The sequence below is a fragment of the Gallinula chloropus genome, assembly GCF_964237585.1.
Source record: "Gallinula chloropus genome assembly, chromosome: 8".
NCBI lineage: Eukaryota > Metazoa > Chordata > Aves > Gruiformes > Rallidae > Gallinula > Gallinula chloropus.
In genome coordinates this window covers 15198755-15224603 of record NC_140093.1, presented here as the reverse complement: position 1 = coordinate 15224603, position 25849 = coordinate 15198755, and the positions used below count along the sequence as shown (strand labels likewise).

The window sequence follows — 25849 nt, the reverse complement described above, 5'->3', positions numbered from 1 at the left end:
TCTAGCCCTAATGGGTGGGAAATTTCAGACATTTTGAAGTTGTTGCTGATCTCTTTTGAAAGTTTACTGATGCAAAAGGTATCTGTAGTCATCCTTGCTGGTGCTGAGCTGTTTGTTTGACCCTTTTAGGCTGATAAAAGTGAGATGCCACAGGCAGTGATAATTGATTGCTGGTGTACATCATCACTGAAGGGTGTTTTTCAGAAGTTTTCCCCTTTGGTAGTATGCATAAAAGAAGGCAGTATAAGTGATGACAGTCATTCAGGCTTTCAGGGATAAGCTTAAACCAGGGGATTCAGTGCTGAAGTTCTTGCCTGTCATAAGGACTGTTGAATTTACATATGATAATTATGATTGTGAATGGAAATAAGTAGTAATATCATAGATTAAACTGTGGATGCTAAAATTGATATAATAGTTCAGGAACTCTTTCTTACCTGATGCCTGTTTATGTTTTGCAGTGAACCAGAAATCCTTTTTTTAATCACTTCCTTGTATGAGCAGGTGCAGCTACTCCTAATGCAGCTACTCACTTCTAATGAAACTAATACTTACGAAGTTCAGGCTTTTTTTTTTTTTCCGGTCCTTTAAATTACTGCTTTGATTTTATTTTTATTGTCTTTTTTCCTGGGAGGGGGCTTAACATGGACTACATCCATTTCATGTATTCATTACCAGGAACAGTTGTGTATGGATATTAGTTAAAAATACTGATGGTTCTTCCTTCTGGAAGGAGAGAGAAGATTGGTGATTGGATGTAGGTGTCTTGACCTTTCTGTTACTGATTCAGAAACAGTCTGTGGTACCACGTGCCAAAGCATTTACTCTGAAATTTACTCAGCAGTGGGTAGGATCATCTGAGTATAGTTTTTAGGGTACAGGTATGTGTAATTCAAAAGCCAACAGTGGCTATCCCTGGAAAGAATGTTTGCAGCTAAACTAACAGAACCTCGTTTTTACTTTGGTCCATCCTTCTTGGGAGTCAGGTAAGCTTAAGAAAGCAGGATGAAGAGGAAACTTGGATTGAATCTACCTGTTATGCAGATTTGTCTTTTTTTTTTTTTCCTGAAACTGGGTTTTTAAAAAGTGTGTGTGTGTATATATACAGAGACATACAGTTCACTGTAAGGGCATTTCAGTAAATCTTGATCCGTTTATGTTATCAGCAGATCCTAATCCTAAATCCCTGAGCAAAACCCAGGTAAAAAGGAAGGAGTCCGTGTGTGTAGTGAGCCATCTGAACAGTAGTGATTTTGGTGGTGAATGATCCCTTCAGTTTCCTGTCTGTTCATACCTAATGTGGTACAGCCCTGGGTTAGATTAGCTGGATCTCTGATCCCAAACCTAGGCAAGAGTCCTAGCAACGTTACCCGTTGTTTTGCAGGTGCTGGTGTTGGGAGCCTGGCTCCTGCCAAGTGAGTGGCAGAGACAGGTCTGTACCCAAGTGCTCGGGGAGCCAGCACGACATTAATAGCCTGTAGTACAGTATAGTGTTCTGTGCCTTGTGAGCTGGCCTGCAGCAAGCAGGGCATACATGGACTTCCAGACCTCCAGCTCACAGCGTAAACTGAGTGACTGACACTAATATCTGGACAATCCAAATCAGAGGTCTGGCAAGGTGAAGTCACATCAATTTTCTTCCTGCCCTCCACAGTTTTTTATGTCATGTAAAATGCACACAGATGTCTATATATAAGCTTACTTGGTGATAGTACAATTCATCACTGTGTTTCTGGTGGCAGTATATTTATTGATTATGTGTTTGGTGATCTCGTTAGCTGTGCCTCATCACTTGTTTGGAATGAGAGTACATGGGCTGATGCATAAGGAACATGGATAATGCCAATATCTAAGTTTGAAATATTTATCTTAGGCAAGAGTGCTAAATTAAATTTCAGTAATGGAGTACCTTGTTCATTTGAGCAAAAGCTAAGATGATGCAGCATTACTTAATTTAGTAGAAAATGCTTTTGGTACAGTATCAGGCATGACTAGTGTGAGCTTAACATACAAATATATTTTTATAAGTAACCTTACTAATACAAGAGTCCTTCAGAATTCCTAGTTGAAAGCCAGAGTATTTACTTTTCTGTTCCATTCTCAGCACACCCTTTTTTTAAGAAATACTTGTGAATTTACAGAATTTTACATAACTTTCATTGCTAAAACAAAATGTCACACATTTTTTGTTAAACCTTTTTTGAAAAAGATCTCTAGGCTTTTGTAATACTGCTTCAAAAATTACACTAAATCTCATCCTGACATGCATGAAATCTGCTTTTATCTTGGAGTAGGAAGTTGACAGCTGACAGTGCTTATAGTAAAGGTCAGGGTTGTAGGTAGGAAAGAAGTATGCAGGAATTTTACTTTTGACAAATGTTTTTGTGATACTTTTATCATATTTCTTGGCAATAATGGAATCATTTATTATAAAACTATTTGAAACTTATTTTGGAATCTGATTATTTCTATTTGTATAACAAATGAATCATGCAAACTATAGCTCAGACTCCTGTGCTTCAGTTACTGTAAATGTGTCTTCTTCCTCTGAGCTATAGAGAAGGTGTTAATAGTTGGAAGAATTATACTTGGGATTTTTTACTGTGATGTTAGTGCTTCACTAATAGTCTTGTGCTTGTACAATTAGACCCTTGTCAGACTCTTTTGAGGCCTCACAACAATATAATTAACTAATTATGTAATTTTATTTAATGCTTTCCATCTATCCGTTTGTGACCTGAAGTGCATGCCTGATAAGTGTTATATTTGAATTGGAGTGTTTTGCATGTATAAATACTGTGGGGTGCAGGAGTTGGACAATGCCAACAGGAGAAGCTATTCAGGTAATTTCAAGCTGGTTACTGCCTGCATGCCTGCCAGCCATGAGTCTGCATTATATTCTCCTGTGGGAAGAGGAGTATTCACGCTTTGAATGAGACACTTCCTTGTGTGAAAGGCTTCCTGAAACCCACGTGATGTAAATGTACAGACTCTTTGTTGGCATTTGTAGTTTTGATTTTATTTAAGTGTTCAATATTTCTGTGTATGCAGCTGACGTTTGTGCAGTGTCAGCTGTTTGCCTGCTGCGAGTAGTATCTCTGCATTGTTGTTCTACCTCAGCTTTCCCATGCTTCAGCAGGACATTAGCTTGAAAATCAGTTGTGAATATTAAACTTGTTTGAACCTTTACATGGAAAGCCAGACTTGGCCTGCTAATGGACTAGTTGTGTGAAATCCTGGAAAATCAATGCAGTTAGGATTCCTTTCTTCCACTTCCTTTGTCTTACTAATGAAGCCTACAGTGAGTCAGTGGTTTCAGGATTTTCTAAAATCTGCAGAGCTTTATTATGGATGATTTTCAGGTGGTTTGTGATAACTGATTCTGAATCTCTCTTGATTCTGAAGTTCTGGGTTTTAACAAAGGATATACTTGAATTCAGATCTGAAGAATAATTTTTTCGTTGCTGTAGGCTGACCTTAGAACGAGATATTTATTCCCCTCCAAGTGTTAAGTACTGTGACAGCACGTAGTAACATAAATATGAGGTAAGGTTCAGCTATGGAATAAAGCTGCATAATGAGGCAAAGAGTCATTTCAAGTCAGAGACTTTGGAATGCAGATAAATGGCCGTCCTTAATGGAGAGTTAAATCTCTTTCTGTAAATACTGCTTTCTGTAGATAAGTTTTCATTTGACAGAAGGTTGGACTACATGAACTCGGTGTGTAATGCTGTAACGTGGGGGTTTTGTCCCTGGACAGAGTTTGAATGAACTCTACTAGAAGAGCTTTTGGTTTTGGCACTTTGTGCTGTGTTAATTTATTGCCATATTGGGTCACGTTTAAAGGGCATATTGGTGGCATAAATTTGGTAAAAGTTCTGTGACACACACTTGAGGCAGTAAAATTTTGTATGCTCTTTGTGCCTTTCAATTGCAGTATTCCTGCCCAGTTTACTTGTCCAGAAACTTTGCTGAAACTGAAGGTCCCTGATCACAGGTGTATTTTAGTGCCAACTGTGCCTGTCACATACCTTTCAAAGAAGGAAATTCACCTTCCTTCCCTTGCAGCAGCAGGATGGCTTTCGATTTTTTTAGGAACCCATTAGGTGGTTCAATGAAGTGATTTCTGGTGACCTGCTTTGTTCAGGATTACCAGTGTGCTTTCTGCTACAAGCAGTCTTCTGTGTTGCTGGCAAATGGTTTTGAGTGAAGCTGAGAGGGCAGAAAAGCAGGTCTTGAGAAAATACCTTCAGAGCATTGCCCAAATTCAAGTTCAGGTATAAGGAGATTTGTTTCTATAGGCCCTCTGCAACCAGCTGTCAGTATGGGCTCCTTCACTGTTGTTACACTGAGGGATCTCCTGTGTCAAAATTGATCTTTCCCTGAGCTGACACTTAATACCTCTGTGGGCTGGTTGCTCCTTGCACAGTTGATACGTGCTTCGTCCTCCTCAGTTGGCAGTTTCTTAAGTGGATATAATCCGTTCAGCAGATTTCCTGGAACTTCTTTTGACGTGGCTGTGCAACTCTTTCTCCTTACAAACTGCAGGTTCCTCCTTGATGTCCATGCTAGGGTAAATACCAGGCTATAGCAAAAGCAGGAGTAGTTGGAAAGATCTTTCTTGTCCCTTTATCTGCTTTTCTGTTTCTTTATTCCAACATGCCTGCCGTAACCAAGAGATGGAGGAATTTTATTTCTGTATGGATACTTGAGTATAAATGTGTGTCAGGTTGTTTTTTGTCTTCAGGTTTCTGACATAATCAGTGCCCCCTAAAGAAGGTCTTTGTTTTTCAAAAGAAAGAAGGGGAAGTGGGATTACCCCTCAATTTTTCCTAAGATGTTGATAATGTGACACAAAAAAAGTGAAATACTGAATTATTTGCTTCACTCTGAGGTCCTACAGGTATTTGGCCCCAACCTGTTACTAGAAAGATGATAGCATAACTAGCTGTATGGCAGCCTGTATTGCCAAATGCTGTCCAGATTTGCTGTTCCAAAGGACAGTTTGGGATTCAGTTTTGTGTTGAGAAGAACACCTATGAAGCAACTGTGCTGTGCACAGCTGTGTGGCACTGTACTGGGAGTTGTACCAATTGCCCACTGGATCTCCCTCATTTTATTCCTGTAAAACAGCTGTGTACACCACAATGAGATAATAAAACACCTGATAGTGGGTTTTCAGTTGTAAATGTGCTGGTCTGATGGAGCAGTCATTTGAATCAATCCCTGTGCAGCACTGTGTTTCTTAGAAGGGCCAACTAAGAGTGTCAGCAACCTCATCCAAGCAGTGGGATGGTGTGTTGGAACTTCCTAAACCCGACCCGTGATACTAGTGGTGCCCTGCTGTTTGGCTTGGTGCCAGGCTGTCTTGTTTTGATTTCCCATGTGTGACGCATTCTTCTAACAAAAATGTTTTTGTTTTAGGGATTTATCAAAGATGTTCATGAGGACTCTCTCACAGTTGTGTTTGAAAACAAGTAAGTGTTGTACTAAAAATTATTTGAGTAGTAGATTATTTTGGTTTTGTAGTTGTGGTGGTGCTTTTTTCTTTGTTTTCACATTAAGAGGAAGTAGATTTCATTAGAAAGGTGTTGCTTTAGAAGTGCAGGCTCACTCTTCTGTTCACAGTCTCCATGAAATTTCTTTAACCACTGGATCAGAATTAAACTCCTCAGTTACACACCTTATTCTCACAGGTTCTTTACATTTTTTGGTATCTGTAGTGATGCCCACAGATGTGACAGCCAAATTTAATGAAGTAAATAATCAGTGGCAGAAGCCTTATACTCTTTTATATTAAAGCAGAAAAAGATGGAAAATACCTAAGTACTTGTACTGAATAATCAATTCTCTCTTTGTCTAGTCTGGGCAATCTCGATCACTGTTCTGAACCAGAGAAATAGAAGTACCCTGTTGAAGATGGATTTTTCTTTTTAACTATTAAGAAAGTAAATATGTATATATCCAGTCTAAAGACACATTTTTTTAGTGGGAAAGGGTGCAAATGTGTAGGGAAAAAAATAATCCATGTGACTCTCTTTAATATACAAACACAACAGGGCTAAAGGGACTTGTGGCAAGTCAGAATCTGTGGGATGGTAAATTACAAATGAATTTTTGTTGTTCAGATTGATAACACTATGGATTATCTGGGAGAATTTGGGAGATTACAGGGCTAATTTAAAATACTCTCAGAGCTATGTCCTCTTTCCAGTTGCTAGGGGGAGATCTTAAAAGCATCAGCTTTTGGTATGAAAATCATTTCTAAACTCTGCCAGCACCAACCTGTAGATTAGTCCTTGAGCCTTTCTTTAGGAAAAATATCTGGGTAATAAAGGTAATACTAGGGACTGTGCAAGTGTGAGTTTATTATAAATGGTATTTTATAATCCTGAATATATAATCCATGGGTGTACATGCGTATACATAGATGTGAGTACCTGTATCTCTTGTGTGTGTGTGTGTGTATGTATGCACACATGTATAAAGACAAATCAGTGGGGGGGTTGGAGGGTGCAAATAATCCTATGGTTTTTCCTGCAAAATCCAGTCTGTTTCTAACTCGTGTTTTCTAGCCCTCCTTTTATGAAAAATAGGAGATGAGATTGCAACCATAATCTGTACTAATGCTGAGGTGGTTATGGAAGTTGTTACTGTCTCCTGGGTATTCATACCCCCCACCCAGAAACCCAGCTAACAGAAAAAATAAATCAGGTTCTTCATCCCGAGATGTGACACAACTTCAGTTTCACATTCAAATTCCATAGTACTTTTCTTGAAGGTAGGAGGCTCTTTGCCTTCAGAGCATATGCTTTCACATCAGAAACCAAGTAAACTGAAGGAAGTGCCTGTGGTTCACAGCAGGGGTCTAATTGTTGGCAAACACACTTCTAATGTTTAGTATCCATGTCATCTATGTGTTTTACAGAAAGTCTGGCAACAGAAGCCATGTTCCAAAAAGGATGGGCTGCAACATATGCTGAGTGTTTTGTTGACCAAAAATAGGTCTTATCAGGAAGTGTGCATACACTTCTAATCAAATTATTCTGTGATGTAAATCTGATAAATTACTAACCTTTTTTACTGAGCTAAATTCACAAGGACTTTAGTAGAACCAAAGCTGGCAAGTGTGCTGAATGCATCATTCTGTTACGATAGTGATCAACACTAACACAGTAAACACATGAACTTCACTAAGGGCAGGCTAAATTGTTAGTTTGCATTTTCTCCTCTTGTTACCCAGTCCTTAGGTACAGCTATTTTATAGCTTACAAAGTTGGTATACTAGCACAGACCTCTAATGATATTTTGTGGCCATAGCAATAATCAATCTCTGGGCAGGTATCCTTCATTCTTTTAAGAGAACTTTTTGTGGACATAAGGAGGCAGAGAATGAATGCAGAAGCTCCAGAACTGGAAACTTTTGTTACTGGATTGGATCTTGAGATGCAATTTCACATTGGCCCATTGGAGTCTGAAGCAGCCATATTGAAAGAAGGACTTGTAAGAATCAAGTGCCTCTGTTTTGTAATTGGTGCCAAATACTTGGGATAATCCCTCTGCCTGTTGGGTGTCTCTTCTGTGAGAAAATTTGTAGCCAGTCACAAGTCATTTAAAACATCTTGTTTTGCATTTCATCTGTGAGATGTTCCAACCCTGGACCTTTTGCTATCAAAACTGTGACGACTCATATTCTAAGAACTGATCTTTCTGTGCACTTTTCCATGGATGGTGGTAAGGCATTATTGGCCCATCTGTTTCTAGTGGCTGGAGTTCTTTTAGATTATTAGAGATGGAACTGAAATGAGCCTACTGCAGTTTCAAGCAGATTTTCTTGAAGGTACACCATCTCCTCACTCAGCATCTCATTATGGGTATTTTATAACTTTCTGTAAGTTCCCATTTGTTAGATTCTTTAACTAGAAGGCACAGTTGAAATTCTCAAGGGAACTTTTAAGTAGCTTATTTGAGTTTGCAACATTTTTGATCCTGTTGTTCAGTTATGATTATTATGCTCGTACTGTTTCTAAACTGAAGTTTTACATACCCTATAATTTAGGGAATGCATTTTCTCCTCAAGTCTTAGTATTTGCCTTTGCATCTGTGAGAGTAATAGCTTCACAAAGGTGGGGAGGAGAAGGAAAAACCCAAACCCTGAGTTTAGTGACCATTATTGTTGCAACAAGGGTAACTGACTTGCAAGTGATTTTTCTTTTTTTTTTTTTTTTGCCACTCCCCTTCACCATTTCTCAGAAGTAAAATGAGAGCTAAATAACATCTTAGGCCAAAATACCTTCTAGCTTCAACAAAAGCTATCCATACTCCTCATGGGGTGTTTTGTTCTTCAAAGTTCCACTATAGTTAGAAGAAAAATAAAGTGTATAATAATGGATAGAGCAAAACTATGCATACCTCACATCTTTATTAAGCAAGGTACTTGAGAATAAGATGTCTTTCAGAGAAAGTGTGTAAATATATTAATCTTGTAGAAGATTGCGGAAGTGTAATGGCTCTTAACACTGAGACTTGTTCTACTGACTTAGGCTGCTCTGTCTGAATGTATTAGAAGTAAGCAAAACAAATTACTTGCTGTAATCCTTACTGGTACAAGTTGGTTCTGGATCCTGTGTGTATCTGATATGAACTTGATGGGCATTGGAGTGCTTTGGCAGACATCATCAAAGTCTCTCAGATACTCTAGATTCATACATTTGGGGGGAGGAAATATTTGTTCCCCTGGTTTTATTTCAACCTCTCTATTCTGACTAAAAGAGGGAGGAACAGCTGAGGGTGTTCTGTGACCTTCACAGAGTGGAAGGAAAAGGAAGTAAGAAACTCAGAGGATGTGAATTGCTTCAGTAGTCTTCATAAAATGCACTTGAAACACACTTTTCTACCAGTAAAGTGCTTTGTAGAGTCAGCTGCAGTAAAATACCTTTCTGTGCAAGCAGGTAAAATTTTAGGTTTATATGCCTAGTAGAAATGGGTATTGATAAGCAGGTACAAAGGTACATTTGGAACCAAATCTGTTTGCCAGACGCTTACTGAGGAGTGTTAACAAATTTGAAGGTAGAAATGCAAAGTTTTGTTAATGATCAGACTCAGATTTCCCTAGAATGCTTAAAACAGAGTACTTAAAACATCAGAGGTAAGCAGTTGGAATGTTAAGGAAATGTGAAGTATGAGCTAAAGAAGTGGATGAACCCCATCATGGACTGCAAAGATACACTTACATCTGCATAAAGGCGTTATGACTTGAACAGTAGAAATGCAAGTACATCTAACAGTCTTTTCACTGGGCTCTTAGGAAGGCCATTTAGTGATCCCAGTCAAGTTAATTTTAAGTTACTTTACATTTTTTTCTCATGAAATACCTTACCAGATACTATTTTGTCTTTGCTTATAAGGTTTGTTTTCTCACTGTGAAGAAACAGACTTGATTTTATGGAAAAACTGAGTTGAGTTAAAACCTGAGAGTTCTAAAAATAAAACTTAAGAGCTGGAAATTGTGGGAATAATGTGTAATGTCTCTTCAACTTTCAGTTGGCAACCAGAGCGCCAGGTACCCTTTAATGAAGTCAGATTACCACCACCCCCTGATATCAAGAAGGAAATTGGTGAAGGAGATGAAGTGGAGGTGAGTCTGTCCTAACAAACTGTTCTGTTGCAGAACTGATAGACTGTTCAGAAAGGTGATGATGATTGTAAACCTCTTTGCAAAGTGAAAATTTGAAGTGGAGCGTGTCTCCAGTAATGGGTTTATTAGGCTTTCAGTGAAAATGTGACATTTCAGGTTTTTTCACAGAATTACCATTGGAACTTTCTGAAAATCTGTAACTTGAAATTGCTGAGAATGTTTTAGGATTAAAAGCAAAACTAGGTGACTTCCGGGTTTTGATCAGCATGTAACAGTTGGAAACATTTTGATGTGAAAACGTAATAAAGCTCTTCCAATAGGAGTTGTAATCCAGATGAAATGCCCAGGACAATCTGGTAGGAGATTGTACAAATGATACAGTTAATTAGAAACAATTCGTTAAACCAGGAAATTAAAAGATGTATGTTCTGTTGCCACAGTTGTAGCATCTTTAGTAGTAAGTTTAACTTCTGCTTTTCACTCATCCTTACTTCAGCTGAAAACGACAATGGTATCTGAGTAATCTAAGAAACAGTGTAATATTGGTGCTAGATTTTCCTCCTCTGTCTGAAAGGCATGCTGTTTGCTGGCTTTGTTAGAGGTTAAATCCAAAAGATTTAATTTCTACTTAATTGCTGTTGCAAGAATTATCTTTCAGTCCACATGCAAATGAGTTTGGCCTGTCAGAAGTGTGCAAGGAGACAGAGATGAGGGAAATCAGGTTCAGATCTCTGGTCTCACATTAACTTGATAATATTTGCTAAATATGGAATATGTAGTCACATGATGACTTGGTTCACTTCAGTAGTTCTAGGTATGTTGAGTAAGCCAAGGATGAAACAATCTTAATTGTGGAGTTACTTCTGTGTGTGAATTTTCAGTGTGAAGACAATGATTGAGTTTAGCAGGAAATTGCCCATGAATAAGTGTTGAGCCATAGTTTATCTGCAGAAACTTCTATTGGATTGCCAGTCGTGTCTGCCAGGGATCCCCATTCACAGTCCTCCTAGTGCAGAATAAAAGAGTCTGTGCAAGAAGCACATGCCTGGATAACTTAGAAAAAAAATATTTTTTTTTATAGCATACTCTTCCATTTTAATGAAAATGAGAAAAGTTGGGCTGTTCTTTGGGGTGCTGCCTGTATATGCCTTCAATGTTTCTTATTGCTTTCACTTTTAGGTTTATTCTAGAGCGAATGACCAAGAACCTTGTGGCTGGTGGCTGGCAAAAGTTCGAATGATGAAAGGAGAGGTAAATTATTTTAGAACCTACTCATTTCATGCTGTTCTGTTACATATAGTAACTATGAAAAGTCTTTTTATTGGAAAAACTATGAATAAATGGATTACCAGTACAAAAACATGACAAAACAGAGTTCTAAAATGAAATCTCTTTGGAATGACCCGTGCTGCATTACACAACTGAGGGGTGTGTTTTTATACCTGAGCAAGTAGCTTCCACTAGTAGTTGATTGGTGGGAGGACTGTACACATGCTGAGAACATGACTTCTAACAAACCTACCTTGAATTGAACTTGGGGCTAAAGGATTTTTTTAAATATAAAGCCAGATGTCTGGTATCTTTGTACAGCGATGCCAAATTAGATACTTTCTGGAATTGTCACCCCCAAAAATCCCTCACAGTTCAATTGTGGCTTCTTCATACAGTCTTTCACATGGTTCCATCTTTTCCCTTAAAGCAAAAGTGAAACTCACAAACAACCCCTGTATCAAATGATAGTTAGCTTTGAGATTGTTCTGATAACCACACTAACTATAGTAGTTCATTTTTTTAAGCATAAAGTGTTAGTTCTCTTAAAATATTATATATATTTTATATATATTATATATAAAGACAGTTGAATTTTCATTATTAATACTTAATTTGTGATGTTTCAAAGCAGCTTTATATGATTAGGATGATACCTAAGCTAATCTTAAAACTTGAAATTGGAAAGTAGCATGTGGAAATGTATGTGTCAACCTTACTGATTTCCTTTTTCCTGATAATTGAGTAAATTATGTGTTGACCAAAACAGATACCACTTTTGAGGGAGGAAGAGGAGAAAGTACTGCTGTATCCATAACACAAAGCCAGGCTTCATAGGATGCAGTGCACACAAGCTTCTCTATCCATGAATGTGGGTGGAAGTATGGGAATAGACTATTGGTAGCTGTTAAAGATTCTTGGTTCTCTTGCATCCCGAAATTGTTGTAGGTATATCAAAGAGAGAATTTTTATCTTCCTTTTGATCTTGTGTGATTCACAGTTGGCCACTGAATCAGTGGATATGTATCTTTTTGTCATGAAACTGCACACAGAGCAGATACTTAGTGAAAAAAGAGTTATGTTTGTTTCTCTATTGGATGTTTTTAGAATTAGAACTCCAGTAAGCACTTGCGATTTTGGAACTTGGATTGAGGGATGATGAGAAGGAAAATCAAAGATGCTTTTGTTGGCTACTGGAATTAGGTTGATATGGTGCCCTGACTTTCAGGTATCAGATGGGTACTGAAATATGTCCAGGGTCATTGTCTTGAATTGTAGTGTTAGATCAACTCAGATCATGCTTTGTACTTTCTCAGTGTTGCTGGTAATGTCACTGCCTTCATTCCATACTGAACTTATGAATTTAAAAAAATTCTTCCATAGTTTTATGTCATTGAGTATGCTGCTTGTGATGCCACTTACAATGAAATTGTCACTTACGAACGACTCCGACCTGTGAATCAAAACAAAACTGTCAAAAAGAACACGTTTTTCAAGTGCACAGTGGATGTTCCTGAGGATCTGAGAGATGCGTGAGTAGCTCCACATGCTTTAATAGGGCATTTGCTGCATTTGAGGGATGGAAGCCCCCTTGACTTGTATTTTAGAAACCAGTTTACAGGTCTAGGAATAACCTCAAGGGTGACTGTGGCTGCAGTAGTTGGTTTAGAAAGTATGGAGCTTTTTTACCTGCTGAGATTTTGGGGTGGGGGTAAAAAACAGGTTCTGAGATTGGAATTTCAGGTCTTGCTTCAGGCTTGTACAGGTCATGTGCTTACAATGGGCTTCTGGTACTGAGTTTTGGCAAGTAACCATGATGGCATACAGTCTGTAGAGAGACTCTGGAACTATGTTAGGGAGAAGAGATACTTTCCAGCTTCTGAGCAGCCTTTACCATAAACTACTCTGAAACATTCTTGGTTCTGATCATGGTGTTTACATGTTTGATTTCGATGCAGCGTGTTGAAATAACAAACACTTTGTCTCCTTAGGTGTGCTAATGAAAATGCACATAAAGATTTTAAGAAAGCTGTGGGAGCATGTCGGATTTTTTACCATGCTGAAACTGCTCAACTAATAATACTGGTAAGTAATTATTTATGTAAATGTGTGAATTTTCAGGATGTTATTTATGGGAAGTGTAGAGCCAGGTCTTTTTAGAGAAAAGGGTTTAACTTGTCGAGATATGTAAATTGTGAAAGATTCAGTGTAAGTAGATGCCTTTAAATTTAATCTTGGGGTGTAGGCCTTCTGGAGGGTTACAAGTACTGCACTGCACAGAGCCTAAATGTAGGAGCAGCTTTCAGTTTCATTGTGTATGATTTTTGTTATCTGCAACTGAGTGTTGTTTCACTGGTTTGTGCTGACAGCTCCCACTCTCTTGCTTAATCTGCTCTGGAGCAGTAGCTTTTCCCCTGTACTGAATCACACTGTGCACTTTGACAATGCAGCTGGGTTTCCACATGAAGATCTGCACCAGTTCAACATGGTTTGCTTAGATTCTTCTGTGGCAGTTACATAGGCCTTCCCCAGTATTAATTTCTCTTCAGAGTTGTGTTCGCTTCATACTATCCGCTTGAGCCTCGCTCTCCACAATTGTGTCTGTCTCCTTTCCTTAGCTCTGCCATTCAGAGTGACAAGTATGTAGATGGTAGAATGATATTATTTTGTCTGGAGAATGTCAAGGGGAAAGAGTTAGCATGTATCCAGCAACAAAATCTGTAGTGTAAAATGTGCTGGGAGTGAGAGCAGAGAATTGCTGTTTTGCAGAGATGGTGCTGAATTTCTCATGCTTCATTTTGAGGAAGAATAATGTTCATTTTGGTGAGATGCTGGAACAGGTTTCCTGTAGAGCAGTTGGAGGCCCCACCCTGGAGGCATTCAAGGTCAGGCTTGATGAAGCTCTGAGCAGCCTGATCTAGTTAAAGGTGTCCCTGCTTAGTGCAGGGGGTTGGACTAGATGACCTTCAGGGTCCCTTCCAACCTAAGACATTCTATGATTCATTTAAGTTCTGGATGTAGTTTAAATAGGGTCCTGAGTTACCCTGTAAATATGGATTTAATTAAAAAAATGGAACTTCATGTTCTTTCTCTTGTAGTCTGCCAGTGAAGCAACAGTGAAGAGAGTGAACATTCTGAGTGACATGCATCTGCGCAGCATTCGTACCAAACTGATGCTGATGTCAAGGAACGAAGAAGCTACAAAGCACTTAGAAGTAAGTAAGCCATAGCTTGCAATTGAAACCAAGCATGCTTCTGTGTTACTTGGAGTACATGTGGATGACTCTTGTTCTGCTTTCCCTTCAGTGCACAAAACAGCTTGCTGCAGCATTTCATGAGGAGTTTGTAGTCAGAGAAGATTTGATGGGACTTGCTATAGGAACACACGGCAGTAACATCCAACAAGCCAGAAAGGTTCCAGGAGTTACTGCTATTGAACTTGAGGAGGATACTGGTACTTTCAGAATCTATGGAGAGGTAAGGGTATTTGCTGCTTCAAAACCTTCTATTTTTGCACTTTAATGCTGGCATTGTCAAAAAAAATGCTGGTCTGCTCCAAGTTAATTCTGGTTGGCTTACTAACCAGTGCACTTCAAATCTCAACTGTCCTGAAATGTAGCTGGTCTTTGGACCAAAGCAATGGTTTGTTCAGGAGGCAGAAGAGTGGTGACAAAGATGCCACTGGCACCTAGGGCCTGTCAGAACACTTCTGGGTTGTTTTTGTTTTTTTTTTTTTTTATTCCATGCTTCAGCTCTACAGACACCACTAACACCAGAGTCTCTGGTGGTAACATTTTTGGGAAACCTTGGTTGTCTAGTGTTCCAGGAATCTCTGGTCTTGAATTATGCTCTGTGCATGTCAGGAGTAGAGTGTGATTGTGATCCAAGGCTTGGAGGAAGTTGGAATTGCTGAAGCGAGGACAAACTTCTGTACTGTTCAGTATCTCTGAAGCTCTGTGTTGTGAGGGTTTTTGTTTGATTGGGATCTCTTTATTGAAACCTTAAGCATTTCTGGGGTATCAGAGTGGCAAGAGATCCTTCTTTCACTTAGTACAACCAGTAAATTGCATCTCTCAGTTTATGAAGAACTGGACAAGTTCAAACTGAGTAGAACGTCTAATGTATTCCAGTTTTGATCTTGTGAATGTGAATGATGTGATGCTGAAACTTGTGGAAAGGTTATGACTGTCACCAGCCTCTTAGAGTACTGCACAGCAATGATTATAAATACCAGATGTCCCTCCCCTAAATAAAAATGCCTTTAGACAGGCAGCCTTGTCTTTCCTAGAAGAGATAGCTGTTTCTAAAAACACCAGGCAGCCTAAATACCCCACATGATGGGGGTTTCAGCATTTAGGTGCCTACACTTGTCAATTCTTTTTGCCCCTTCTCAGCTAAAGCTGGCAAGCAGCCAGGCTGTAATGGCTGAATGCATGGGAGGACAATTTTAGGCTGAGATGTGTGGGAGTAGTGACATTGTAGTCAGGATCTGAGGGTCTCTGGTAACTAGTGTGTGGCATACAAAGGCAAGTTCAGTGTTGCACAGGACCAGAGTAATTGAGGGAAGGAATGGGGAGAAAAATTTTAAAGAACAATGAGAAGCTGTGTGACTAGAAGGATGTCAATCCATATGGGGTGTACCCTTCTTAAGGGCACTGTGCATTTATATTGTTCGTGGTGCACTAATGTAACTTGTTGATTGCAGGAGGGGGTTTGTCTGAAGGTGTTTGTTACTCAGGCTTAGTGTCCTCTCAGGTTTAAGACAGGAGAGAAACAGGTAGAAGAATTTTTCTAGAGAACCCAGAAAGCTTCCCACCTGTAGCCAGTTCTAAACAGTCTTGGTGTGCTGTGTCTGTTGGCTCCTCTGTCTTCCTGCAGTGTTGGTGCTCCTTTGACTCCCCATTTGCTGAGCCACTGCCAAATTTCTGTGCAGCCCCGTGCTCTGAAGGGAGCCTCCCCACCCCTCTGCAGCGAGTCCCTTTCGCCAGCCCTGTGCGGCTGGGCACTCCCAGAGGAGGAGCTGCCTTTGTCACCGAGGGTGAATGTGTGTTTGCAAACTGCCTGGTGTAAGGCTTGCGTGCAGAAGGGGTTTGTCTGTTACAGCAGCGGTTCAGTAGCTCATCTTGTTTTCTTTCTGTTCTCCTGAATACTGAGTAAGAGAACGGAAACTTCATAGAGAACGTCTAACAGCTGTTTTATTTAGGCTGTTCTGAAAAATGAGTACACCTTTCCTATGGAAAGGCTGTAAAGGACACACACTGATTACAGTGTGCTGAGAGTTGTGTGGAGAGATGCTCTTCAGTCTTGGAGATACCTTCCCTCGATAGGCTGACATCTTCAGGTACTGTCAGGAGACAGACTTTCTCCTTGCCAGGTTTTCTACGTGTTGCTCCTCTGGGCAGTGCAGCAGCGTGTGTTACATGTTAAAAACAAAGCTGAAAACTGCAACACTGTCAGTGGGAGCACGATTTCTGCTGAGAAAATGGGATGTTTCCAAAGCAGTTTAGAAGAGAATGCAGAGGTTCAACTGTAGTTTTATGGCATGCCCATAGCCACATCACTGCTCACACTGCAGTGTCAGGTGAAACAAGATACATGATCCAAAGGCTTTTTTTAACATTCTACTCTTGTAAGCTGAAGTTACTTTGAATGCTGGTAGGACCTCTTACAAACTTAGTTCTTTTCAGTACACAATCTTTGTGGTGATTGTTATATTGATTATTTTCTTCAACAAATGCATTCTGGATTTGAAAATTGTCTTGAATTTTGGAGAAAAAGTAACATAAGCTTGTTTTTACCCAATTAATATCTACCAGAAACTGCTTCAGGATATATCTGTAAGATACTTCATGTCTGGGATTTACTCATGATAAATTGCAGATCATATGTTAAAATGTCTTAAAATAGCATGGAAAAAATGGTTTATTCATTGATGATGGCTCTGCTACTGAATTTTGTGTCTGGGTGTTTTACTCAATTGGTTTTTAACTTGTAGTTGAAAACTAGATTAATCTTGTCTCTTTTTTTTTTTTTTAATAATGTTCATGTTTTGAAGGCTTGCAGCTGTTGGTACAAGGTTTTATTTTTAACATTACATTCACAAATTCTTTCTTTTTTTTCAAATTCATTTCCAGACTGCTGATGCAGTAAAAAAGGCTAGAAGTTACTTGGAATTTGTGGAGGATTTTATTCAAGTTCCCAGAAATCTTGTTGGTATGTAATGCTGCTAAAACTTGAAAACTTGGGGCAAGGGAGCCTTCTCAGCATGACTGCAAAGAAGATTTAGATGCCAGTAAAATATTTGATTTTTCTATTTAAGTAGAAAGTGATTAAACTTTTAAAACTGGGTGTATCAGGGAATTATTAGGAAATTACATGTATTATGGCTGAATATTACTTTGTCGGGATTTTAACAAGTGAAATGGTTTTATTACAGATGTGCACTATCTAATTTAGTGCTAGTGTTTGAAGTTCAGGTTCAGAAGACCTCAATTAACTACTTAAAAGCACTGAAACTAAACACCAGAATTTAACATGGAAGAGCTGCAGTTGAGATGCTAGAATGACACGTGACAATGCTCATGTTACTGCTCCCCATGGGATCAGATCTGGTGGAGGTGGTGGTTGGGTGGTGTTGAGCTGCTTATGAACAAGCAGTGCTTCTCAGGCTCATCCACAGTCTAGGTGTGGGCATCTTTCCATCTTCCAGTTTTAGGACATGTAGCTCCCCTTGTAAATGTGTCCTGTGGTAGCTTGTGTATCATAAGCTACCTGAAGGTGAAGCTGATCTCTGTTCCCCTGTAAGAGAACACACCTTTCACCAGTCCCCTCCTCACAGGGCACTTTTTCCACTTCCTTCTCTCTGCCTGCTGCTTGTGCTCTCTGTGCCTGGCAGCTTCCTACCCCCCATTCCCTGCTCACAGGCATTGGGAGGCTGAAGGGAGCTTTAAGACTGCAGGTGTTGTCCCTGTTTGAGTAGCAGTTTGGGTTGTCCAAGGCAGAAATTAAAAGCTGTGCTTTAGCCCCTGTGGTTTGGGGCTTAGAGTTTGCATATTCCAGACTCTGCAATTTAAATAATTATTAAATAATTAAAAAGTATGCTCAGGGTTTCCTAACTCAAGTTAAGGTGCAGCGTTTTGATAGCTTTTTTTCTAGGACCTCTACACATTATGTATCTGATGCACCTTGATGATTCTGTCATCCACCAAGTGTTAAAGCTGTTTCAACACTCAGCAGATGGATTGTTAGTTTGTACATGGACACTTTTTTTGCTGTAATCTCATTCAGGAAACCTGGTTGAACCCAGGATCTCCCCTAAATCTGATGTTTTGCAGATGGAGGTTTGGGATGGCATTCTACTTACTAATGTGAATGTACCTGTGAAGGAATCATGGCACTAGTCATAGTGATGCTTTCAGCTGAAAATGCTACTTGTGAACAAGGATAAAACCAATGTATGATGAAGGCAGAGAACTTGTCCAGATCACTTGTGGTCAGACAATTGGCTCCACTTTGTGAAGACACGGGAGTTACGGCAGGGGTAGCAACCATTAGTGGCTGAGGTTGGAGGTCCCGTGCTGCACCCAGTGTGTGCCCGTCAGTACCCAGAGAGGAGGGCTCTCTCCACTGAATTGCCAGTCTCAGCTGCTGAAGCTGCCTGGTGCTGAGGACTTGATCCCAAATACTGGTTTCGCATTATCCATAGAAAACTGTTCTAGCACCATACTGAGTGTGGTGTATTTTAGCAGTGGTACCAGGATCACTGTGCAAGATGAAATTGTAGGTAAACAGAATGATTAGCTGTAGCATGGGCATTTTTTTTAAAGACAAAAAGATGATCAAAAACCCTGCGGAGCTATTTCAGCTGTTGGGGGAAGGAAACCATTTTTAATGCGCTTTGCATTTTACTTGCTCCCTTGTCACGTTGATCCCTGCTGTAAGGAATGTGCTCTGTGCAGTGTGCTGTCACATGCTTTTGGCCAATACACCTTTTCTTCAGAGTCTCTACCTTCCTTTACTTACAATTTAAAGACATAAATGTTTCTAACTACCAGATACCTGTAGGTGGGATGAAGAAATGTTCTGCATAACTAGTTTAAGGAAGAGAGAAAATCTTCTATTGAGGGAGCAAAGGAGATTATTTTTTTTGAGATTTAAACATCAAGTTCTGAAGAACCTTTTGGTTTAGATCCCATACGTGATCTCAAAATAAATACTTGAAAGTAGTATGGGAGGTGTGAGTAATGTTCATCTTTGTTGTAAAAGCAAAATTAATTTTCAGAAAACAATTGTCAATTGTTAATTATTTTTCAGAGGCTCACAACAAATGCGTATAGTATCTTTCCTGACAGTGTGACAGGCATATTGAATGTGTGCATATGGAGCCAGGGGATTAAAATAATTCTGATACATAAACTTAAAATAGGTATTTGTAAAACTGTCATTTTAGTCTGAGTCTATTTGAAACTTGTGTGTAGTGGTGATCTTCATCAATACTTGTCATTTTGTGCTTATAGAGAGAGACTTTAATTTTGGAAGTTTTTGCCTCTTCTGGCACAGTGTGGGGTTTTTTGGGGTGTTTTTCCACCTCTGTGGAACAGGAGAAAACTTTGAAAGCAAAGTGAAGGAGAGTCAGGTGGCTGTAACAATGATGTTAAACATAACTTGATATTTTAAGAAACCCGTTGAAATATTTTGCACCTGGGTGCAAAATTAACCATTCTTACCCTCTGAAGGAAAAGTTATTGGAAAAAATGGAAAAGTGATTCAGGAGATTGTAGACAAGTCTGGAGTCGTCAGGGTGAGAATTGAAGGAGATAATGAAAATAAGCTGCCCCGTGAAGATGTAAGTACTTCATTCTTTCTTCCTATGATGAGGTGTGAGGGGTTTTATTTTCAAAACCAGTCACGTTGAGCCTTTTAATGAAGAATATGTAGGAAAATCTGTGCAGAAGAGTTTCAGGGCATGGCTCACAGGAGTTGAAGTGCTACCTTAGGCCATCAGGATGGGGTCACGGTTTCACCTCCACGTGGACGTGCAGTGTATAAATACACCCGCCATGGCCTGTGCACCCTTCTCTTGGCCAACTTGTAATGGTGGCGCTACAGAAACACGGTGTCTGTGGTTTGGGGAGTTCACTGGGATAGGTGCTTGTGGATTATTTCACACAGCCAGTCTTGTAACTTGTCTGGGGATATAGAGAGAGCAGCTTTTAAGTGGGTTTTAGTTTTTTTCAGATGGGCATCTTGCAGCCAAGTTTGTATGAAACAATTTGAGAGGCTTTTTGCTGCTGAAGCAAGACCACTTTATTTTCATCTTCTGTGTGTACTTTAGCAGCATAACTGATTTGGGATTGATAGTGTTAATGGTATTTGCATATTTTAAATGTCTGAGAACACAAGATAATATCTTCTAAAGGTGCTTCATCTTGGAAAGTTGGTAAACTATGGATGCTTCTGCACATGTACTGTGATAAGCACACACCAATTGTGATGCATTGGGGAACACTGTCAGGTAACCTCACTTGCCAGAGTCAGCTTTTGGGAAGTGTGAATGGTCCTAAGCCCTTAATGTGTGAGCCCCTACCCTCGCCCCCCGGGCTAGTTCTGGTGGGCAGTCAGGGATCCAGTTTCTGTCATTGCTTGTTTAGTTCATGTCTGTAATTTAAACAGATTATAATTTAAGAGTATGTTGTTTGGATGCAAATGTTCTTCCTGAAAGTAAGATTTGACGTTTTGTTTCTATAGGGAATGGTACCGTTCGTATTTGTTGGTACTAAAGAAAGCATTGGAAATGTCCAAGTTCTTTTAGAATACCACATCGCTTATCTGAAGGTAAGTGTAGCTTAAAAATCTGTAGAGAAACTTCGGCTGAAGGAACAGAATTTTTGAGCAATGACTTTGTTGGGATTTTCAGTTGATAAACTGCTCCCCTGTACATCAAGGCCTATGGTTTGATACCTTGAACCCACCTGTGGGGTTACAGCCTTAAATCCACTGTCATGGTTACTGTTGGTATGAATGGATTGGACTGTAGAGCCTGGTGGAAGGGGCATTTGAGAAGTAGTGTGCCAGGTGGTTTTGTCTTTGCTGGTGTTGGCTGTTCTGGGGTTAATGCTCTGTTGGGGCAGGGTGCAATTTCTAATAGTATCACTCTCATACTGTGTAGTATTAGAACAATTGTCCCTTTAGATCAGCTGCCTTTGTGTGGACTTGTGTTGACTTAACAGAAATAATGAATTCAGATCTTGAATTTCTCAGTTCACTTCTTTTTTTAATTGAGTAGAGAGTGTGTGCTGAAGTGTGAAGAAAGGTAGTAATAGTCTTTAAAGCAGGTTTTCAGCATGGTGGTCTAAGGGAAAGGGCTTAGATTGCTTCCAGAACTCAGAGATGCAGAGCTCGTAGTTGAATTCCATTATTTACAGTCACCTTGAAGGTGGTGGTAACTCTCCTGCAGGAATTCTTGTTTTCAAAATCATAGAATCATAGAAGATGGCTGGATGGACAGTGGTATTTTGTGAGGGGAAAGACTGTTTGTTTACCAGCCGTTCTCGTTCCCTTTTCTGTAGGAAGTAGAACAGCTAAGACTGGAAAGGCTCCAGATTGATGAACAGCTGCGTCAGATTGGTATGGGCTTCAGACCTTCTTCTGCTAGAGTTCCTGAAAAAGAAAAGGGTTACACGACTGATGAGAGCACCCTCTCCTCAGTGCAAGGTTCCCGGTCCTACAGCGGAAGAGGGAGAGGCCGCAGGGGCCCCAATTACACGTCTGGTTACGGTGAGTGTCCTAGAGCGTCTCTGGAGTCCTGAGTGTACCACTGAACCCCAGACTGCCTCTAGATTTGTGGTCAGCGTAGCTGAGTGAAGGTAACTGCTGAAAACTGAGAATTGCCATTTCAGTTTTTACACAGCTTGGAACACCTACATGTTCAGTGTGTGTCCACTGCTATTGAAACAGAGTTGTACATTGAAAAAAATAATTAGCAAACCAAATGCTGGTGAGATCCTGTCCTTCAACAGTAGCAGTTAGAGAAAGCTGGGAAAGAGAAAGAGCCACAGATACTCTTCAGGAGAGACAGGTGAAGGACAAAATCTGAAAATAGAATCTTTTGATTGAGGAGGACAAATAACTTCCCTGTGATAATCTCACAAATGAATTTTTGAAAAATCAAGCAAAATAATTCAAAATGGAGATGGCACAAAATCCTGTGGATGTGTTTTGGTTTTGTTTCAATGGGTGGGGAACTAACCGGATTTGTTTAAGATGTACTGAGAGATTCTGATGTATTTATTAATTAAGAAGGACCTGCTGCTGTTCCCTAGAGGTGTGCACATGCCCTTCCACTCACCAGCAGCTCCCTAAGCAGAGGCAGTCTGCCTTTCAATATAGGCTTATTTCACAGAGAAACAGGGGCTCCTGTAACCAGGACAGGGAAAGTATGTGTTCCATGTGGCAAATTACTCTTCATCATCTACATGTAGCTTACTTCTGTTACAAAACTGGACAAATTCTTCATCTTAGTGGTTTTATAGCCTGCCACTGACTGTAGCTTCCAGGATCGTGCCATGGGGGTCTGGTTTGTTTTGATGATGGTGCCAATGTTTAATTTTTTACTTGACAAGACCCTGATGGAAGCTGTTCAGTCGGTTCGTATACCCACAGACTTTCATTTGGAAAACGTGCTGCACTTCCCTACCCCACCCCCCCAAAATGGGAAGAACTGCAGGGCAGAACCATATGGGGCTGAATGCTCCAGAGCAGTTAGTAGGGATCCTGGGTGTTTAAAATAGAGAGTAGGTGTTGAATTTTTAAGTAGCGAAAGGCCGTGTGGGTTTGGTTGGCTCAAATGCTGGGATGCTGCAGACGGTGTTTTACACAAATAGTTAAATTGTTGGAGCAGCATTACAACAGCCAGAAGAGGTTGCTTAGCAACAGCCATCAGCTATAAAGTTGTCCTTGGGAATTTCAGAGAAGTTGCCTAGAAACTGCACCAAATGCCTGCAGTGGATACACAAAGGGAGGAAATGCTGCTTAATCCTTGGTTTATCTGGGTACATAAATTATACTTTTGGTAATCTTGAAGCCCTTATTTCCCATGTTGCTTATTACAAACTTACTCAGGTTGAAAATCTTAAATTTATGCTCTATCTATATTTTATATGCATATATTTTGATATCAGCATGTGTGTATATAATATATACACATTTATATGTTGGTGTAGTTTTTTATTTATACCTATACATAAAAAACATATACGTGTCTCTGTAACCAGCCATGCTGGTTGGAAGACTGTGAGAATCTGAAACTATTTAATCTCAAATTTCACACTCATTTTCAATTTTCTTTTCCTTCTTGTACAAGGTACAAACTCTGAGCTCTCTAATCCCTCTGAAACAGAATCTGAGAGAAAAGATGAACTTAGTGACTGGTCCTTGGCAGGAGAAGATGACCGAGAAGGCAGACATCAACGTGACAATAGACGACGTCCAGGAGGAAGAGGACGTAGTGTATCTGGAGGGCGTGGGCGTGGTGGACCTCGTGGTGGCAAGTCATCCATTAGCTCTGGTACTGCCGGGGTGCATTTTGAATTTAGTGGTCTTGTTCCTGGCACTTTTCCCTATAAGTGTTTCAAAATACTCCATTTTTACATTTACTTCTTATATGATGGGGTGTCAACGTAGAAGATAGATTCTTATCAGATAGATTCTTGTCATCTACTGTGCTCATGGTGACCTTCATTTCCTTCCTCCACTAGACACACACAAATAACAATGGTGTTAGAAAGTTTTTAAGCCTTTGGCACGTTCCTATCTGCTGCCTTCTCAGTTAAGCCTGTGCTTAGTTGCAGAATGGGAGGAGAAATCATAGGGTGGAAACGACCTTGTTTTGTCAAAATTTGCCTGTGTTAATTCGTAAGACATTGCTAGTGTGAGAAGTCCTGTGCTGCTGTAAAGGGAAAGGTGTACTTCATGCATTTGGCAGTTTTGAGTAGAAGTTCTAAATTAATTCAGGAAGCTTTTTTGATGAAATAATACGAGTGCCTGTTGTGGTGCATCAGTACACTTCCTGTTGGATTGGAGTCAGAGAGGAACCGGTGTGAGATCATAAAGTACTGTCGTTCTGTGTACTGTGTATGTACCTCTTAGTAAGTCAGCCTGGAAATGAAATTGAATGTCAGTGTCTGAGATGGAAACTTTCGGTTTGTTTAGTGCTTAAAGATCCGGACAGCAACCCGTACAGCTTGCTGGATAACACAGAGTCAGACCAGACTGTGGATACCGACGCCAGTGAATCTCACCACAGTAGTAACCGTCGCAGGAGGTCACGCCGGCGAAGGACTGACGAAGATGCTGTTCTTATGGATGGGATGACAGAGTCTGATACAGCTTCTGTTAATGAGAATGGTTTAGGTATGTAAACAGCTGGATGAGCAAGTGAAGGAAAAAATGTGTTGTCTGTGTAAGTGTAGTGAAACACTTGTTTGTGTCTGTTAGCAATGAATCGTTGTTCTGTTAAAGGTTGCTGTCTGATTAAAGAGAGACTTCCTTCATGGCTCTGCCATGAAAGCTCCTTTTAACTGAGCTATGCCAGTATTTTCTCACACCTCTTTTGTAAAAACTGTTTGATGGAGACACCAAAGACGAATTGTTGTTTCCTGTTAGTACTGCTGGATCAGCATTCTGTTCTTCTTGTAACCTCAGTCTCAGTGTAGGAAAGCTACTTAAGTGGCTGTTAATTTGTCTCTATCCAGCTTCTGCTTAAGTACTTTCCCTCAGTAAATTCTCCTGATACTCACTGGGACAAGAATTAATCTGTTACTTAATATGTTGAAAACAGCCTCTTCTTTCATGGGTTATGTGGCTAAAATTTGACACATGGTTACTTATTTAATAAATGAAATCTGAGGTCATTAAGCATATGCCTAAATGTTTTAATGAGCCAAGAAAAAAACGTAAAGTCCAGTTGTTGCATTGTTGTCTGTGCTTTCAGTATAAAATTATGTTTATCTTTCAGTCTGTCTTATTTAGCCTGTCTCTTTAACAGAAGCGATTTTAAATGCCCCATGCTGAAACTGATGAAGAATTTATTTAATCACCAGAAATAGTTCATGGTAAACTTTGCAATTGCAGATGATAGTGACAAAAAACCCCAGCGACGCAATCGTAGCCGCAGGCGTCGCTTCAGGGGTCAGGCAGAAGATAGACAGCCAGGTAATTCGAGTGGAGCTGTGGGTAATTTCAGGTCAAAAGCATGAGAGAATGTTGTGTCTGCTGTTTTACATATAGCTGCATAATACCAAAGGTTACTCGGTAACTAATAAGACTACTAGATAAAGATAAAAAATATTTCTTCTCCTAGGAGAATTTATAAAACTACTTAATCTGTCTAATGAAACTAATTTATAACTCTTTGCTTGGACATAGAGTTTCGCTTCTGATCCCGTTCTCACTGAAGTCAATAGCCAAACGCCTGTTGACTCCAGTGGTCCAGGATCAAGACAAACGTGAAGGTTCATCATCTGCACCCACTTGCATCTGTGCACTTGCACTGAATGTGGCACAACCCTTGGGCGCTGGCTGAGAAGCCGAGTTGGAATGGCAGGATGTGGGTACCCTGGCAGTGCGCTGAGGGGACTCGCCTGGCATCTGCCAGCCCGCCTGCCTGTAGCAAACTGCTGCTGTCAGTCCTCGGCTTTTGTGGGTATTTGCAAGTCATCTACAAATTGAGGGTGGGGAGGAGGAGGAATTTAAATGAAATTGCATGTTCCCAATTTTTTTGTTGTTGTGGCTTGTTGCATTTCTTTTGTGTGTACTAACACTTGAAATATTCAAGGTGAACTAGCTCACTTTCAGTACCCTGCCCTGTTTGGAAAGTGTTTGTACGTACATGGTGTAAGGTAGTCACAGGAAACAGGAGGTCTAGATGACAGGCTGAAAATTTCA

General features: G+C 40.0%; 1 protein-coding gene across 4 annotated transcripts in view; it reads left to right on the top strand.

Annotated features, from left to right (window-relative positions):
• FXR1 (FMR1 autosomal homolog 1) overlaps positions 1 to 25849 on the top strand; it is a 33618-nt gene that overhangs the window by 4247 nt on the left and 3522 nt on the right. Inside the window, exons 2-15 of one of the 4 annotated variants that reach the window (XM_084267495.1) lie at positions 5425 to 5477; positions 9544 to 9637; positions 10817 to 10888; positions 12290 to 12438; positions 12898 to 12991; positions 14005 to 14121; positions 14213 to 14383; positions 17041 to 17119; positions 19642 to 19751; positions 20654 to 20740; positions 21475 to 21682; positions 23268 to 23450; positions 24116 to 24316; positions 25037 to 25117. In XM_084267495.1, the coding sequence (XP_084123621.1) occupies positions 5425 to 5477; positions 9544 to 9637; positions 10817 to 10888; positions 12290 to 12438; positions 12898 to 12991; positions 14005 to 14121; positions 14213 to 14383; positions 17041 to 17119; positions 19642 to 19751; positions 20654 to 20740; positions 21475 to 21682; positions 23268 to 23450; positions 24116 to 24316; positions 25037 to 25117 (1699 nt within the window). Of the gene's footprint in view, positions 1 to 5424; positions 5478 to 9543; positions 9638 to 10816; positions 10889 to 12289; positions 12439 to 12897; positions 12992 to 14004; positions 14122 to 14212; positions 14384 to 17040; positions 17120 to 19641; positions 19752 to 20653; positions 20741 to 21474; positions 21683 to 23267; positions 23472 to 24115; positions 24317 to 25036; positions 25118 to 25849 lie in introns of all 4 variants that reach the window. The other 3 variants (XM_084267496.1, XM_084267494.1, XM_084267497.1) reach the window with 3 other exon arrangements.